An 18822-nucleotide genomic window follows, 5' to 3' on the forward strand; every position below is an offset into this window, starting at 1 on the left:
TTGAATTGTTATTTCCCATTGTCCTTTGTTGAATGGTCTCAATGTTTTATTGTTTTATTTCATGTGAATACTAGTTTACTAGAGGAGTCACTTAGTATTTGAAGTAATGCAGTAATGCAGGAAGTGTGCATTTAGTTTCCATGCTTATTGTGTTTCTACAACAATGTTAGTGAGTAAATCTACTGAAATGGCCACCACACCATAACAGAGGAGTGGGATGTGTAAGATGAGAATGCAGAGGTTAACTCCTGTACAACATGGCTGTAAAAATCAACTGGCATCTGAACTTATTTGCTAAGTGCAAACTTGTACGCAAGGGGAGGGTCATACCTCTTTTTCAAATCATTTTGGAGGGTCATATGAAAATTATTACTGACGAGGGGAGGGTCAAGTCTTTTTAGGTTAGAGGCCACAAAACTCCTCCGGAGTCCCTTATATTTATTTATTTATAGGTTTGAAGAGGTTACATTATACTGGAGACATCTCAACAGATATTCATGAGTGAGTTATACAGGAGAGAAGCCATTTGAGTTTGTGGCAAAACCTTTCACAGTGCTTGTTTTTCATTTTTCTATTTAATAAAATTACTTTATGCTATGTATTTTCACTATTATTACAGTTATCTTTTATCATTGAAGTTTCTTTAAAATAGTGTTTAAATCTCGTCGCCTTCTCGGGAACCCGATCTCATGTATTGTCTCGTCACACCCCTAGCTTACTGCCATCCTTTCTGGTTTTGAGTCCCCATGCAGCCAACAGCACCATGCCGTTTAGCATCACTGTTAAGCCCAACTCAACAGTTGGAAAGTAACTTCCAATGTGTGTCCTCTGTTCGTTGAAACGTTTTGTCATGTCATTCTGACAGCCTTACAGCTGCACAGGTGCAGTTAAAGGTTTAATTTGTTGTGCTTTTAAGGAGTTTATTGAAGTTGGATACAGCATGTCATGTACAGGTTGTAACCAGCTGAGTTTGACAAGGGGAAATGTTGTCTCCAACTCTCCTTGCAGCAGCCCCTTGTTGTTCCTGCATTCCTCCCTCGCCAGACTGGTTGGCTCCAGCTCAGTCCAGGAGAGTCTGTTCTTGTGACACCTAAGACATAAGCAGTGACATACACCTATGATCACCTCCCTCAAGTGCACCTAGTGCTTTCAAAGTCAATTGATTTTTCAAACTTCGACTTGTGTCTTTATCTTTGTGTATTCTTTTCTTTTACTATTTCCGCCAAATGAGCTATTTATTACTTAATTACTTTGTTGTGAGTTAAAGTAAAATATTTTATATTTTGCATAGCATAATATGGAGTCCTGATATTAAAATTTAAAGTCTGGTGCATTGGTCTAATAAAAAGGTTGAGATATTGGAAAATAATCAATGTGTTGCTGAGGCAGGCTTGTGGTTATTACAGTGGTTTAATAACATAACCCATCATTTAGCCCTGTGAGTCAGTCACACAGGCCATGATGAAGATGAAAACCTGTAATGAAGTGAGAATTGTTGAGTGCACACTGGCAGCGCTGACCTGCCAGCACACAAATATACAATTATGGTTGCTGTCTTTATAAGTGTGTGTTTGCGTGAGAGAGATGGGAAGAGGGGGATAGTCTGGGCAGAGGTGTTTACTATACTTATGCAAGTGGAAACCTAAGCTCATCTTTTCAACTTCAAAGTGACAAAGCAACCGCATGAAAGGCTATCTACTCAAATAAACCTTGTGACCCCAGCGTCATTTCCAGTGAGATCTTCTTCAGTTTGTACTTGATGACTTGTACCAATGATCAACAGCAAGCAGTTGGTCAAACACACTGTAAATAGCAGTAAAATGCATCCCCCTTTTAACAAATAGATGTCATACAGACTTTTTCTTGAAGGACAGTTCCACTTGTTCCCTTCACCCTATTTGGGCAGCAGCAGCTCACTACGTGGGGAACTTTTCTTGGGAACCAGAGGGTCACCGGTTTAAGTCTCTGCATGGACCAAATGCTGAGTGCATACTGGTAGTTGGAGAGGTGCCAGTTCGCCTCCTGGGCACTGTTGAGGGGCCCTTCTGCAAGATACTGAACCCCCAACTGCTCAGGGTGGAATCCTGTAAGGTAGCCCCCTCGCTCTGACATCTCCCCATAAATAATGCATGTGTATAGGTCCTGTTTGTGCATACGTGTATTTGTGTGTGTGTGTGTGTGTGTGTGTGTGTGTGTGAATATATGTATATTAACAGAGTGAAAATATTTGAATTTCCCTTTGTGAGAATAATAAAGTATACATTATTATTATTATTATTATTTACTCTTAAACCCTTCTTACTCCAATGGAAATATGGTATGGCCCTACTAGGGCTGTCCCAAACAATTATTTTTTAAACCATTAATCTAGTGATTATTTTTTTTGATTAGTCGACTAATCTAACAATTTTTCGGCTAATCAAACGATTAATTTTTCAATTAGCGATTATTTTCCCATTGCTCAATTATTAACAATTTACACAAAACAAATTTCAATAAGGTTCAAATCTCTATTTATTAAAATTGTTTAACACTGCACTGTTCAAGTAAAATGAATTTGTAGTGCAACCTGAAGCCAGATGTATCATCAGTCAATCAACAACAAAATAAAGTCATTTTCAGGAGGAATACAAATAACATGTATAACATATAACATAAGGTAGCTTGCAGTGACTGATGGGGCCATATGTCTCAACTTACAATACTAATGAACTAAATGAGCTGACAGCTTGATGAACTGCAAATTTGGTAGATGCCCTCCAGAATATGCCAATCAGTTCTATGTATAATGAGGTTACTTACCCAACCCCCACTTACCCTACATTCCTCTGAGTCAATATCTGCACACAGCACAGGTGTACCAATGGAGGTCTCTTATGCATGCATGAATTTATGCTCAGCTTTATCAGCCATGTTACCACAGCTTTTCCAATTTCACTGTCTGCATGCTAGTTAACTAGACTTTTTCAACCACTGTTAAATAATTTTAAATGTTGAAGTCCCCTTTTAATTCATTTTTAGGAGGGTTAAAGAGCAGTGTTGCATAGCCTGTCCTGATCACAACCTCTAAGTTCAGAGCCCTACCTTCATTCAGAGCCATTAGGGTGATTGTCTGTGCCATCACGGACAACTCCATTATCATGATCCTATACATTACTGCTTTGACGTCTCTGACTCTGTGTGTATTGTGTGTGTGTGTGTGTGTGTGTGTGTGTGTGTGGTCGAGTGTGTAACAGACAGCTAATGTGCTCTTAAGATTTTTTTCATTGCTAAATTATTTTTTGCGTGTTACACTATCAAAGAATTTAGTTTTTATAGGACATTAATTTACATTTAATTAGAACAACGGATGTTATTATTTAGGAGGAAAAATATTAATTTCCACTGCAGGGTTCGGCTCAACTCAACTCGGTTTTAGTACCAGGTCCTTTTCTTTTTCTATTTCCACTGCAGATAGTACCCCTCTCGGTGTAGACAGGATTCTCAGCTGATCACCATAACGACGCTGCATGAAACTACTGTGACATTATCTTCAACATGTCACTCGCTGAATCCTTTCATTGGCAACCAAACGTATATCTCCATATTGCATGAGAACTGTGACTTGCTGAATAATGTGAAACAACCTCTTTAAGTAGATTTCCCTTAAAGATCACTTAGCAATAAATAAACCAGTTTGAGATTGATAGCAGTTTTATAAAAACTTTCATTAAAAAACTAAATGCTTATTTAAATTGACTGACGCATATTGATACGTCACTTGTTAATGATTTGGAACACTGTGTAGATGCAAACTTACTGTGGCCTGTGAAAGCCTTGCCAAGAAGACTCAAAGAGGATCTCTCCCCTAGTGGCCAATGTTGATAATTATCTCAGTGATGCAGCTCTGTACAGTAAGTGCTAACACCAGTGCCCAGCTCTTTATAGCTGCTCAGAGACCCAGGGCATTCTCTAGGATTAGAGATCCCCCCCGCTAGTCTGCCCATGTGAAAATCAGACACCCCAGCAACAAAAATGGCCTGCCAGCCCTCTTGCCAGGCAGTCTGACTGTCTGTGTTGTTGTCATTGAGACGTGCCTGGTACTTCCAGTCTCTCTTTTTTGTCTCAATGTACACTGACCCATCATTACTGCCATGTCAAGGAGACGAAGGCAACCAATCCTATCCGGCTCAGCAGGACAAGCGCAACCAATCAGGTCTAGAGTCCCCATGGTAACTTGTGCTGGAAAGCCCAGACACAACCAATAGGAACGGAGAGTGCCACTTAGCTATGAGAGTTTTAATGGCCTGTTTCTGTTGTCATTAATAAAAACACATAACCTCTGCTATAGAGACTGTTATAATTTCAGTGGACAGCACAGTGCCACAGCATAAAGACATAAAGACCCTGATGGCATTAAAAAAGAGCATAATGAAAGGACACATGCACAGTGAAATTTGTGTTCATTACCTGTCCATACACTGTACAGGCCAATAGTACTCAAGTCACTTGTCAACAGAACGGTGGAAATGTGATTTACCCTTCAGAATCTCCTCTGCTTTTCTGGCCAATCACCACTGCTTTGACTTCATCCATTTGAGCACAGAACCTACCATTAGTTTTAAGTAGGTCACTCTAGACCAGGAGGGAGCCAGACTCAAGTTTGCATGGTCACTAGCTCCCTTTTTAGTTTAGCCTGCTTGTGCTAAGCTATGCTATTCCTCTCTGCTCTACATTGTGCTGTGCTGTATTCTGTTATGCTTTATGTAATAGCTGAGCAGTGAGCATTGTGTGTCACTGCTGTGTCCATGGTGCGCCATGGAGTGGCTGAGAGTGCCTCAGAACACAGCAAGCCCCAACCTTGTGCATTGTGCTGGGGGGGAAAACTTGTTCTTTCTGTGGGTCTCTTTTTGTTTCAGTCTGTCTTTCTCTTTCCCACCTCTTGGAGCACAGGGCTGCAGATCACCCATCTTGCAAGAAGAAATTGTTTTCAGGAATATATTTTTAAATGCACAATTTGTTTTGGAAGACAAGTGTCCACATCTTCTATTCTACAGATATCATCCTATTTTGAAATCCAAGTCCATTAGCCACCATCACATTTTGGGGCAGATGACGGTGATAAGTAATAAAACATTAGTTTGATCAATAATTGATCGTCTTTCATTAAGTGGCATGAAGTTCAGGCTGTGCTGACTTGCAGGCTGAGAGGAGGAGCAGAATAAAATATGTTGATTTTTTCTTTTTTTTTCTTCATGCATTTATTTATCCCGCAACAGGAAATTCACATTCTTCACTCTGTTGGTACAGTTGCAGTTACACACATTACACATGCCCAAAATACACATGCATGCACAAACAGGACCTATACATGCACTAATAGAGAGATGTCAGCGTGAGGGGGCTGCACATGGATGAGCGCCCTGACCAGATGGGGGTTCGGTGCCTTGCTCAAGGGCACCTTGGCAGTGCCCAGGAGGTCAGGGCCCTTAGACTGCTTGTCACTTTAGATTGCAGAGAAGGGTCACAACATGAATTCTTGCTTACTAAGATCTCATATTCTGTAGCTTGATTTCAAAAAGAGCAGACAAGATATTGTAACATTTTCTTTTTTGAGTGACTTAAAGCACTACAGGCAAAGCATTCTTAGAGGTACTCGGTAAACACAGGCACATGTGATTATAAACCCACTCTGCTCTTACTGTGAGCTGGCTTTGCTTGGTATCATGTAACAAATGGGCTTTTCTTGGTACATGGTTGAACATGCAGTCTGGTGCTGTGGGCAAAGCGCTGTGTTCTCATTTCAGTGTCTCTGGGGAGGGCTGCACCATCAGAGAGAAATGATTGACTCTCTTTCTCCGCTCCATTTTTACTCATTTTGTGTGTGTGTGTGTGTGTGTGTGTGTGTGTGTGTGTGTGTGTGTGTGTGTCATACCTAGAGTATATAAGTGGTTTCCATATAATTCTGTGGTTGGAGTTTGTAGTCGAACTATTAAATGTCGTATGTGTTTTTTTCATACATTTTGTCTCTGCGTGCTCATTTTCCAGACGCTGATATGCATTGAGGATGAGTGGAGTCGGTGAAAACCCATCTGACCCTGCCAGGGCAGAGTCACGAAAACGCAAAGAATGTTCTGCTGTACTTCTAGGACCCAGGTAAAATTAAAATGTCTAAATACAACTAGACCTATGTTATGTATTTTGTTGAGTTGTGTACTTACATTAACCCGCCTCTGTGGTTTGAGCTGGCTGAATTCGAGTTGCTACATCCACTAACTGAAGGTAGAAATTACGTACTGTGCATTTAACTGTATACACTTGAAAGCAATGACAAAAGTATGGGGGTATCACATTCATTTTCATGCAACAAAGGTCAGGTCCAGAGTCAACCTGTGTGTGGTCAGCAACTGTACCCACTGCTTTGCAAAATAGCCTGTTGCCAAACCATCTATTACGCATCAAACAAAGTTGATGTTAGAGTTTTGAAGATGGTTAACGTAAAATCAAGCTCCAGCCACATAAAAAATGATGTACATTAACGTTCTAGTAGTTACCAACAATGGCTGTATGCTATTGTGGCAGCAAACCCTGGAGCACTGTTGAAGTCTGTACAGTAAATCTGCATAATTTATCTGTAGACAAGCACTCAAGAATGAGGATTTTCTTTATTGATGCAGTGCTTCATGTTGGCACAATAAAGAGTCCTTGAGATGTATATCAAGCCCTATGGAGAATAATTGACCCCAGCCTTATGCCTCCTCTGGCTCTCCTCAATGCCAAGGTTTGCAGTAGATGTTGTGCACTGTCATTTGGCCGCTATCAAAATGAAAAGGATCTTCAATCATGTCCAGAGATGTGTGCGAACGCACACTCATTCCTGGTGTAGTTTTTGTTGATGGATATTCTTTTCTGCCCTGCTCCAGGTTCTTTCTTACCACCCATTCAATGTGTTATTGTGATAGAATTAGCTTTTTCCATACATACATTTACCCACACTTTAACCTTGTTTCCATACTTTTTATCCCTTCTGCTGTTAACTGTCTTCTACATTGCATTTTCTCACCCCAGTCTTCTCTTTCCCTGCAGTCCAAAGCGGAACAACGAGAAGCGCAACCGTGAGCACGAGAACAAATACATCGAAGAGCTCGCCGAGCTGATCTTCGCCAACTTTAACGACATTGACAACTTCAATGTCAAGCCTGACAAATGTGCTATCCTGAAGGAAACTGTGAAACAGATCAGACAAATAAAGGAGCAAGGTACAACCTGTAATGATTTTTGACACTTTATGTCTGTTGAAGAAACCGACACAGTGATAGATTCCAAAGTACAACAGTGAAAGGAATACCAAGTTATCGTTCAGCTGGCTGCTTTTTCTGAAGCATTTATTTTTCTATATCTGTTCACAAACAAACTTTCCGTTCCGTTTCTTCTATGACACTCAACCTACATATACACCAAACCTAGCCTAGGTGAATACCTGCAAATGGATCTAACACTGGTTTGATTTTAAGCAATTTTTGCAGTGAATAAGGTACTACAATATCATGAATATGCTTAGGGTGTGATTTTAGGCTCCAATATAACCACAAGTGCCACAGGTGGCACTGTGTTGGCAGACGCAATCAGATTGGATGGCATAAATATAATGGTCCGCTCAACACACAATAATTGATGTTATTAAAGGGCAGCACACTTAATTTAATGTTCCCTCCATCACTTCATCATATATTATGGATGAACCAGAGCAGTGTTTTGTTGGCTGTTGTCTTTCCCACTTCCATCCTGAGCCAGAACATCAGGCAAATGGATCATCCTGTTCAGTTGTACTTGCCAACTTCTCTTCTTTTTTTCTTTTTTTAAGTAATCTTTAGCAATTAGTTGAGGTCTGTCGTTTTACTTTTTTCATGTTGGATTTACCAGACCAAGATCAATGGAATCCCAGTTTCTCCTTCTTACAGGTCCAAACATAGCAAAAAAAGTTGTAGCTTTCCTTAAGTAAACATTCAGGCAAATACTAAATTGTGAATAAGCTTGAGTCATGCATGAAAGAAAAAAGCTGCTAAAGTGATTGGTAGACAAAGAGTGGCCCACTCGAGGTATACATGAATCAGACCGGCTGATGATGTCATCTTGTTTTATGCGACTCACAGAATCAAGCGTTATGTAATGGTGAGCAATTTGATGCAAAAATCACACACAAACTCTTGCGACCGTCTGTCCGTCCCTCCCCCACTCTTATGTCTTATTCCATACTCCTTCCCTCCAACCCTTCCTTTCTTCACTCTAATTTTTTTACGCTAGGCTAGAGTGACTTCCCCTGCCTGCATCTGAAGGCATAATTGTGTTTGTACAGCAACCACTGAGGGAAGGACTAAACAGTCCTTTCTTTTCTGCTTTGTTCTCCGGAACTCAACGGCTTGCAAGAGACCCCTTTTCATAGCTAACATGGAGAGCTGCTGCACCCATCGTGCACAGTTCAGAGGGGCATCAATTTCATCAGCATTTGTTTTTCTTGTTGCACTTGTTGAACCAGGGATGCACTGAAAGCTAGAGCTTAGATGTATTTATGCTCAAAGTCAACGTTCATCATTTTACCACCAACATTTGTTCTTTTCATTACACCCCATCTACCACCTGTTTAGGATTGTTTGTAGTGCACATCTCTCTTTCTATAGGCCTGTTGTTTTCCCCCTGAAAGCATCATTACTGTGTAAAAGATATTCTCAGTTTATGGTGACGTTACTGAATGCATTAAATTACACTAATGTGACTTAATAACTCTCGCTGATGGGTGTCACAGCCCTGCAGAGAAGTGCATTGCAGCAGTGATGGCCTTTGAAAATGTGGCCTCCTACCAAAAGCTGTTCATTCATCCCTGTTTGCTACTCTCATGCTTTCTGCATACATTTTCCCTAATTGAAATTAGGGTGGAGTTGTGTGCTTACCATAGGTTTACTTTTTTTCTGTTTCCAGCTTGTTGCTTTAACAGACAACTTGTTGAGTTATGATATCTTTATAGAGCTTATAAAAAAGGTCATAGCCAAGAGTTTTACAGCTCCCTTTACACGCTTAACTGCTTGCTCCTGCCAACACGGCAAAGACCAGCTCTCATTGGCTGGAGGCTGACCTATACAGTAGCTGCTGAGCTGCAGATAGTTAAGTACATTGTTTTTATTATACATATGTGAAAACGTTCCTAATACATTACCTGTGAAAATAAAGAATTGTGTGTATGGCAAATGTTATGGATTACGTAGCTGTTATTACCAGACATAACCCTTATAAATAATATCTGTGGCACAGTTCTGGACAGAGAGCCAGTGAGGGCTGCAGTGACTTTGAGTGATGGGTCTGTACCCAGGGCAGCTGTGCTGGTATACTGGGCCCCGCTGGGCCTGGAGAGGTCCTGCTGATGCACACATCATTAATGCTGAAAGAGATGAATGTGGGTCTGTGCGGTGCTGCACGAGCCCACAGAGGGGAAACCTGCATTTGTGTCAGCGTTCACACATCTACACCAAAAAAAAGGACATGATTTTGTTTGCTTTTCACATTCACATTCTCTCACCATATGGTCAGCCCTCTTCTTGGCATGGTGCGACAGTTAAATGTGTCCCCCCCCCCCCAACAGCCCACTCATATTCCGCTTCTCATCATCATCTACAAAAGTAGGGCAGCCTACGCTCTGAACATAAGGCTTCTCTGCATGGTTATTAACCCAATCACTCACATGGACAAACGCACAGCACCATAGTGCAGGTACAGGAGCTTACAGGATACCCTTATTTTTAGCAGTGGATTTAAAGGTGCTGTGTTCATCGTGTTGAAACATCATTGTGAAGCTAATCAACTAAGTGTAATTGTGTTTTGTCAAGGTGCAGTTTGGTAACATTATAGACCCTAAGTACCTGTATGTGCATTAAGTCATACTCTGTATATACATACTTGGAAATCCAATGGGTGTATGCGGTCACAACGAGACACAAGGAGAGGTTATTTGAGAAAGGCAGTCCTTATGAACAGGGAGGCAACCCCTGGCTAAAGAGTGTAAATGCTGAAGAGCTTTCCAAAGTAAAAGGTGTTCAAAATGAAGACTCTCAAAAGACATAGTTTATGACCCTCTTTTATTTTTAATTTTTTATATCTGCTCAAATTATTGTGACAAAATATCAGACCAGCTTAAAGATGTAACCATTATTTTGTTGAGAAATGTAGCTATATTTTAAAAACTATTTCATACTATCTTGTCGCTTAATTTATCAATCTAGTTTATCCTTTTAATTGTGTTTGCTAATCTGATGAATACATAATAAACTCAAAAATAGTTATGTCTTAAAAACTGTGATCACATAACTTACATAAATTAAATTAAGAAGGGTTTAAGGTCAATATTTTGGGTTAGTATTTCTAAGGTTTGCCATTGTCAATTGACCACACATAGTAACAACTTGCTGCTCTTTTGGAAGCATTAGTTGTTTACACACGGTCAGTGTTTGCATGACAATGCAATCCATCCAGTGGCTGCCACCAGTGTGGCAGCTGCGTGCTCTGACACAGTCATTTACAGCAACCTTTCACTTTGCTCGCTGCTCAGTACTTGGGTTTGATCCATGGCAACATGTTTTGAATAAGGGACAAAATGTGTTTTCTTTGTAGCCGGAAAGATACTTGTTCAAAGTCTTGTCAACAAGTGACCTCTTTAAAGTATGTGGGTCAATTTCAGGGCCAAAGCAAACATTGTTTCTCTCATTTCTTTCCTCTTTGATCTGCACGTTGTGGGATTATGTTTTGTGATGTACTTACTTATTATAAAAAGGGATGTGTATGTCAAATTCATAAAATTTGTTTTGTATTTGCCTGTAAACTTGTATTTGCCTGTAAACTTTTGTCATTGGCTTTTCATTGTCAACAGAAAAGGCTGCAGCCGCAAATGAGGAGGAGGTACAGAAGGCTGATGTCTCATCAACAGGCCAAAGTGTGATTGACAAAGATGCCTTGGGACCAATGATGCTGGAGGTGGGTAGAGGGCGTTCTCTTGCTTATTCATCGTGTCATATTGAAATACTGAACACTCATACTAACACTTAAGTAGGGTATACACTCCTCTCTAAATCATGATTGGTATATAATGAAGAGTGCTATCCACAGAGAACAATCCCAAATGGGGCAGTAGTGGTTGTGTACGAGTGTAGCTGTGTGGAGTAAAAGCTGCCAGCATCTTGTATCTTCCCCGTATTGGCTGTAAATCACCAAGCAGGGCAATGGCCTCGTTGTCCTGTGGAGGGCCACTGAAGTGCTTACGTATAATGGGAAAAGAAAGCCACAGCCTGGCGAATGAATCAGTCCATTGAGCCTCTCCTATCACTCACTTCCTCCCTCCCTCCCTGCCTTTCTGTCTCTTACTTGTTCAGTTCTCTTTTCTCTCTCCCCCTTTCCATCTTCTCTCCATTTGCCTCTAGATCTGTCCTGTCATGGAATATTTATAGCTCTCCTGGTCCAGCGTCACTGAATTGACTGAATACTAACTTGCGGCTAAATATAGCCCAGTGCAGCCTGCATGCTTTCCCATTTGTCAGCAGCCCCAAAACATAGCGATCGGCCATTCACACCAGCTCTGCTCCAGCCATATCCCCGTTCACCAGCCCGGGCTCATTACAGGATGCTCTGAAGAGAATGGTTGGTTGTCGGCAGGAAATACACCCACGCGCCCCATGACCCTCCACCAAGGAGCTTTGCTGCCCACTCTTATGCGAGCGCACGAGGATGGAGAAGGCCATGAAAAAACATTAATGTGCTGTTGTTTTAACCCTCTGGGGGCAAGTCTCGTTCTGTTATGCAGCTACTGTGGCATGTAGTTTGCATTCCTCGTAAATTGCTCTGTATGGTTGCTGTTGTATGTCATGATGACATTGTCAGAGAATGGAAGAGTGTATGTTTTAAATGTTTCGATACTAGTGCCAATATGATACCAGTGTCATTAACGATTTACACTTGTTTTGATATCTTGACAGATACAGACTAAAATTGGCAAATCTAGTGTTTAAATCAGTAAATATATCATTAAATTAATTAGTAAACTAGTAAAAATCTAACCAGACATTTGATGCCAGATTTAGGTACTTGACAGTTTTTGATACTCAGTGCTACAGACCCATTTCTGTCTGTACCACAAAAGTATTTAAGTTCAATCCCTACAAGAGACCTGTTTGAATTGTTTTTAGCGAGACAGTAATGCTTTGCCATGCTGAAACTACAGCATGTTTAGCAATAATTTATGTGAAGAGAGACCCTGTTTGCAAAGCACCAGTATCCTATCATAAATAACAGTAACACCCAGAAGGTAGAGGGGAGTTGACCAGACCCTATTCCCTACGCTATAACAATTCACTACCTACTGTACATTGCTGTGGGAGGTTAAGCAATATAGAGTCGTATATCAAAACAATAGCCTAGGTGCAAAATGGAGCATGGAGAGTATGGTGCCTCAGAGTGTATTTATATACAGTGTAATTGCATCGGCTTAAGTCACTTCTACAGTGAATCAGGGCATTCTAAATGAACGTATTGCCTAACGGCGTTTTCAAGAGTGTCTGGAAGAAGGCACGAGTTGGCACCGAAGAGTGTTTGCTCTGTTTCTGTTTGCCCTACTTGTCCAGTACATGGCCTTTCTTTACACAGGGTGGACTTGCACAGCCATGTTGCATTTTGGAACCGCTCTGCTTCACGCAGTGATAGATGAGATCTCCTTAAGTCTATTTTCAGCTTGTGCTGTGTTAATGCAGGCAAGGGAAAACTTCTGTTCCAATGTGATCATATGTAACCTGGGATGTATGACTTTGCTACACCCCGAAATTGAGCGTGCTGGTTGATTGCAGCGTAGTTGCAGAGACAGGCAGTTGATTATAGGTGCACACAATGCAAACATGCAACTGTCAATATGCATTATATCATGAAAATATATAAGATATTTGGTTCATTGACAGTTAATGCATTAAACGTGTGTGCGTGCGTGCATGTGTGTGAGATGATTAAGCAGAGGTGAGGCATTGACACCTTGGCAGTAGTCCCTTGTCTCTTATCTTGACACTAGATTTTACAGCTTTACAACTACCAGAATTCCCTTTTTAAGGGCTCTTGGTGATTTGATGGCCTAATTGACACCATCTTGTGTGTAATGGCTGACCTGGGGCTGTATTCTTTCAATTAAGTGCTCCCCCTTCACATCCTCCAAACTCTGCAGGCACATGCTTTTATCCTGTTTTCTATCAGCCAAACTGATGTTGAGCATCTGCAGGGGAGATGGATGTACGTAGAACACAGTGCACTAATTGCCTCTTTTTTAGACACAATGTAGATGTGCTGCATATGTACACAACTTGATAAGATGTACGTCACTACTGTATGTACATGCTAGCTGATGCAGCAGGCAGACGTCGCACGTTACTAAAGAAAATAAGCTAACAATAAGGAGGCTGAAGAATTACCAAAAGTATTACTTGAATATTTGTTTCCTGCATTTTTAAAAGGTACTTTTTTTTTATTTTTTTTTTTTTACCACAGACCATAGAAGATACGCATGGGCACACATACACAATGGGCGTCTGCAGAACCTAAACTCTCCTTTGCATTTATAACTGGAATTTACAAAGCCCTGGAAATCCTGTTTATGAACCATATTTAACTTGTGGTGTTGGATTTAAGAGTTTCAAACTTGAATAGTAAAATGATCCCAATAATCAAGTATAATCAATAATAAAGTGGGAAAAAGCATAACATGGTAGGATTAGGCTTTTAATAATCTCAGCTGCATTGTTATAGCAGCTAGTTATCAGGCAAGATTAGTGGCTACTGCTTTTGCTTCCATTTCACTGTCAGAGATTTGTTCTGTTTTGGTGTAAAACATTCATTAAACTTGCCCGTTTCTGAGCTTCTCTCTTACTTTTCTGTCTTTCACTCCCCCAGGCACTGGACGGCTTCTTCTTTGTGGTGAACATGGAGGGTAACATCGTGTTTGTGTCTGAAAATGTGACCCAGTACCTGCGCTACAACCAGGAGGAGCTGATGAACACTAGTGTCTACAGCGTGCTGCACGTTGGGGATCATGCTGAGTTCATCAAGAACCTGCTGCCCAAATCCCTCGGTTAGTCTCAAGCTTATTTTCCCTGCCAGCATTTTCTTTGCTGTTTGGCTTTTTCGAGTTTGTTTGTCTCTCGCTGTCACATTTGTGTTCTTCATGTCCCATAGGTTGCCTCACTCCCACCTCTGCTCATACCTTAGCAGGCTGTCCTTCACACCCTGGGCTCATCTCTTGCTTTTTACATGTATGTTCTTCCTTTCTCTTAACACCCTCACCTCTCTTCTCCCTGTTCAGGCAGTTGTGGGTGGCTGTTCCATTGTGATGTCAGTTTAATTAAAATATTTACAGCCAAACTGCTAAGAGGATGTGGGACACCTGGATAATACAAAGTGTTGCGTAAGCTCTATATACAGGGTTGGCACCGTGCATATAGCCTATAGGTTCTTCATTTTTTTTCTTTTGCTGATGCTCAGCCCAGACATTTGCTCTCGCTCTTCTCTTCTTTCTCCCTCCTTTTCCTACTAATTAACTTCCTTTTTCGGCTTCTCTCCCCTGTCAGCAGCATCCCTCCCTTCCTATATTCTCATCTCATGCCCTTTCCTTCCCCTTCTCTTCACTTTGTGTGTTATTCTCACCCTCACTAACTTCCCATTTTCATGGTCTCCCTTTTCTATTTCCTAGCCTCCCCGAAATGCGTTGTCTTTATGCTGGCATTGCTCATCTCATGAAAACAGGCCATTTATTTTAGTAAGACCTCTTCTTTTCCCCTGTCTCCTTTCTTTTCTTTCATACCTACCTCCATTCCTCCTCCACATCCAACCTCTCCATCTCCACTGCATAAGCGGTGATTGTAAAGTATGTCAGTGCACCCCACCAGGAGCTCTTCCTAAGTCCCTTCTCCCCTTCCTCTCCTCTTTTCTCCTGGTGCTTCGGATTGAGGTCTGAGTGCCCAGCCATCTGGGTGGGAGAGCAGCACAGAGCGGAGTACCCTGGAAACGATCAGCGGGCTGTGTCCCAGATACTGGGAGATTATCAATGCACTGAATGAGATCACAAACCAGATGGAGTGTGATGGGAGTTTTCTAGAGTTAAATGAGTTGTGCGTGTCTACTTGCACGTGTGTACATGCGCGTTTGCTCGCGCCCGTGTAAGTTTTGGAGAGAAAAAGAAAGATTGGCAGTGATGTTTTAGAGGACATGCATATGGAGGCCTGGCTGTGATGCATGGCTGTGGATAGATGGCACAGGGCTCAGGGTTCCAATTGCTCATTATGACTGATCTCTCTACCCAGCAACTGCTCTCTCCTTTTTACACTTTTTCCGCCTTCTTTCTCTCTGTCTTGCTCTCATTATGTCTTTCACTTGCAGTGTGGTAGCCTCTCTTGGCTCGTCGCAGCTCTCTGTTATGTTGTTCACTTTTGGTCGCAGTTTAATTCATCAAATAAAATCCCCAGGAGGCCAGATTGTAAATCTCCCTTGCCCCTTCTTGCTCCCCTGCAGTGAATGGCGTCCCATGGTCCAGCGAGGGTCCAAGGAGGAACAGTCACACATTCAACTGCCGGATGCTGGTCAATCCCCACAGCGACAACCAGGACGAGGCGCACGAGCCTCAGCAGCAGAAATACGAGACCATGCAGTGTTTCGCCGTTTCGGAGCCTAAGTCCATCAAGGAAGAAGGCGATGGTATGGAAGGAGAGGGGGAGATGGTGTGGGAAAAGAGAATGGATAGAGCGTGAATTGCCTCCATTCTGTGATATGTATAGTACCAGTACCGATTTTGACCAATTTATATTTTAATGATTAAATCTAGAGAAAGTGTAAACACTTTTACAGTTAGAGAATGTAAGAATAGAAAAATGAATTGAGAAATGTTGGGAACTTTAGAGTTGGATTAGGATCTCAGAGCTTGCAATTCAATATGTCTTGAAATATTCAAGTCTGTTATTGGTGAAACAATTGCCAAAACTCTCAGCAGTCATTATAGGGAGCAAAAGTCAACCGGGGGGGAAAAAAAAGGCAAAATCTTATAGAATTTAGTAAATGGGGAAAAACTACTCTGGCGACTGATAAGGAGCCGTTCTGGTGACACTCAACTTACATCCAGGAAAAGTTGTGTGTGACACAAGGGAGATGAGGCTGGGCTGCTGTCATTAAAGCCTATCTATAATTCATGTACGTCCCTCACAAACCTGGGCATATGACTCCAAGGAAAGAGTGTAGCTGTTTTAATCCGTATTGCATCAGTAAACCAGTCTTTTGATAACCTTAAAATAATTCTCAACATATCAACACGTTTTGGAGCATATGTGAGCAGAGAAGTTGAATTGGCGATAGCCACTAGTATAAACATGCTCGCCTTTCATTAGAGATATGTTTCAAATTGTATGTTGGCTCTGCTCCCCTTCACTGTGTTTAGTCACTGAGAGGCCACTTCCAGTGGTTTAATGCCTTTTAACTTGAGATTATCTAGTTTGAGTAAATTTCCATCATAAGTGACTTGTCTTTATCCAAAAACTTTCAGCACTATAGAGCATTGATACCTAATGCTCTCAAAAAAATGCGATATTCTAGATCTTAATTACCAAAATCCTCTTTGCTCAGTGGCTTTGATGAGAAACCAAAACTTCCCACTGCCAAATTATAACTCAGTGGTTAATTAAAGCAATAAGTAAAAATGCACATGTTTAACTCCAAGTCTCAACCTGTCTTTCCCCTCTGGCTTCCTTTGTGCACCAGCTGCTTGCCAGCCATACTTTGGCAAATAGGTGTGTGTGTGTGTGTGTGTGTGTGTGTGTGTGTGTGTGTGTGTGTGTGTGTGTGTGTGTGTGTGTGTGTGTGTGTGTGTGTGTGTGTGTGTGTGTGTGTGTGTGTGTGTGTGTGTGTGAGAGGATCAGTGGTTGCAGGAGTTTGAAAGCAAGAGAATTGAGAGAGATTCACTGATCTAAGGGCCGGACCACCCAACAGGCTCTGTTTACAAGTCAAAATGAGGAATGTGTGTGTCAGCCCTGGCATGCATTTCTTTGCCAGAAACATGTGTGGGATTGTGGGTATTACTGGCACAAGAAAGTTAGATGGCAGACTTTTTGGGGTCACTCCAGTCCTGGACTTGGCTGTGTGTGTGTTAGAGGCAACTGTCATGATTGAGTGATGGCAGTCTTTAATGTTGGGCCAGGGGAGGTGTCATCAGTGTGAGATGGCACTGTAGGTGAGACCAGCCATGTACACGCATGCACGTGAGCACACATACGCATGCATGCGTACACACACACATACACACACACACCTTCAAAGGTCACACTTCATCATTTCCCTTGCCGGCGATAGCAGCTCCTCCTCATGAAAGGAGCGGAGCCCTGATCCCCATGCTCATTAATAACTGTATTAATTATGCTGCCTGGGAATAACATGCATTTCATTTTCTTTCCCTGTCTCTGTTTCTATCATTCACGCCCCCATCCTCCCCCTCTCCTCCCCTTTCCCATCCCCCTTCATCCCTTCTGTCTCTGCCCTGTCCTCTTTGTTTCATCCTCTACCTCATCTTTTCTCCACACATTTCCTCTGTTCTCTCTCTCTATCTGTCTCTCTATCACTCTTCCTCTCAATTTTAGACTTTCAGTCGTGCCTGATCTGTGTGGCTCGTAGGGTGCCCATGAAGGAAAGACCAATGCTTCCCACGCAAGAGAGCTTCACCACACGGCAGGACTTGCAAGGTACACAAACAAGTCATAGAGCCGGAAAATAAACTTTATTTCTTTTTCCAGCAGATGAAACAAAATGTAAAATACACTGTTCAGTAAAGACTAAAAGATCATGCCGATCATAGTGACCATTTTAGATCCCATACTCCCTTACTACCAATTTGGTAAAGTATTTTCAGCTGTTAAAATAAAGCTTTGCCTTGCGTTGATATAGTGCCTTTACACAGGCATATCCTCAGCAACACCTTATCCCATGTCATCAGCACATAAATCACCTCACACAGTTTAGGTATTTGAAGATTATTATATCCCTGGCAAAGACCCTTAGGATTAAACGCATTAGTTGAACATGCTTCCCACCTCTGTCTGCACTCTGGGAGAAGTACCTGTCTGAACACTGGCGCATGGATGCAGACAGTCTGTGTGTCACCTGGTCTTCGATGTGCTTGTACCATTTGTGTGTGGCATTCACACACACAGACACAACACACAAACGCGCACACACATAGTTACTTGCTGACATATAGTAATTTACTGTAGTTCCCAATTCCCACCCAGACTATTGTAGGCGTGCACGTATGCATGCCTGCAGTTGTTTGCCTGGTTGTTATGGCTGCACAATTTTGGATCAAATAAGTATCATGATGTTCTTATTCAAGATTGAGAGTAGGATTTTTCTGTTATGATTCTTTGGAAAATGAGAACTTGTTGGACATGGTGTTGTGCTGTAAAAGGCTACCGTTGTGAATGTTTGTGTGACAGGTCTTTAGTCAGTCCCTATGGCTGTCATTCAAGCAGCAGTCTGCTTGTCAGCCCTTTTTAAATGCATCACTGCCACCATTTAAATTGCAAACCAGTGAGACTGTTACACTGATACGAGTGAGTGAGTGTGTGTTTACACTCGTAGCATGGATGTTTTTGTTGATAAAAATAGTTGAGCCTAAGCTGCCCTGGTGACTTATAAAATGAATCCTATCAGTTGTGTCTAAATGTCGATCATACAGTTTGTACTGACAGTATTTGTACTTGTGTTTGCCTATCTAATCTTCTGTAGCCAGGACTGTCT

The 18822-nt window shown here is 41.7% G+C and overlaps 1 protein-coding gene across 6 annotated transcripts in view; it reads left to right on the forward strand.

Moving 5' to 3' along the window:
* ncoa2 (nuclear receptor coactivator 2) overlaps positions 1-18822 on the forward strand; it is a 65763-nt gene that overhangs the window by 24972 nt on the left and 21969 nt on the right. For all 6 annotated transcript variants that reach the window (XM_078280128.1, XM_078280127.1, XM_078280124.1 and 3 more), the window contains 6 exons: positions 6028-6135; positions 7066-7238; positions 10895-10998; positions 13945-14122; positions 15559-15741; positions 17667-17768. In XM_078280128.1, the coding sequence (XP_078136254.1) occupies positions 6047-6135; positions 7066-7238; positions 10895-10998; positions 13945-14122; positions 15559-15741; positions 17667-17768 (829 nt within the window). In that variant the 5' untranslated portion in view covers positions 6028-6046. The remainder of the gene's footprint in view (positions 1-6027; positions 6136-7065; positions 7239-10894; positions 10999-13944; positions 14123-15558; positions 15742-17666; positions 17769-18822) is intronic.

This window comes from Sander vitreus, chromosome 22, assembly GCF_031162955.1.
Source record: "Sander vitreus isolate 19-12246 chromosome 22, sanVit1, whole genome shotgun sequence".
Classification (NCBI taxonomy): domain Eukaryota; kingdom Metazoa; phylum Chordata; class Actinopteri; order Perciformes; family Percidae; genus Sander; species Sander vitreus.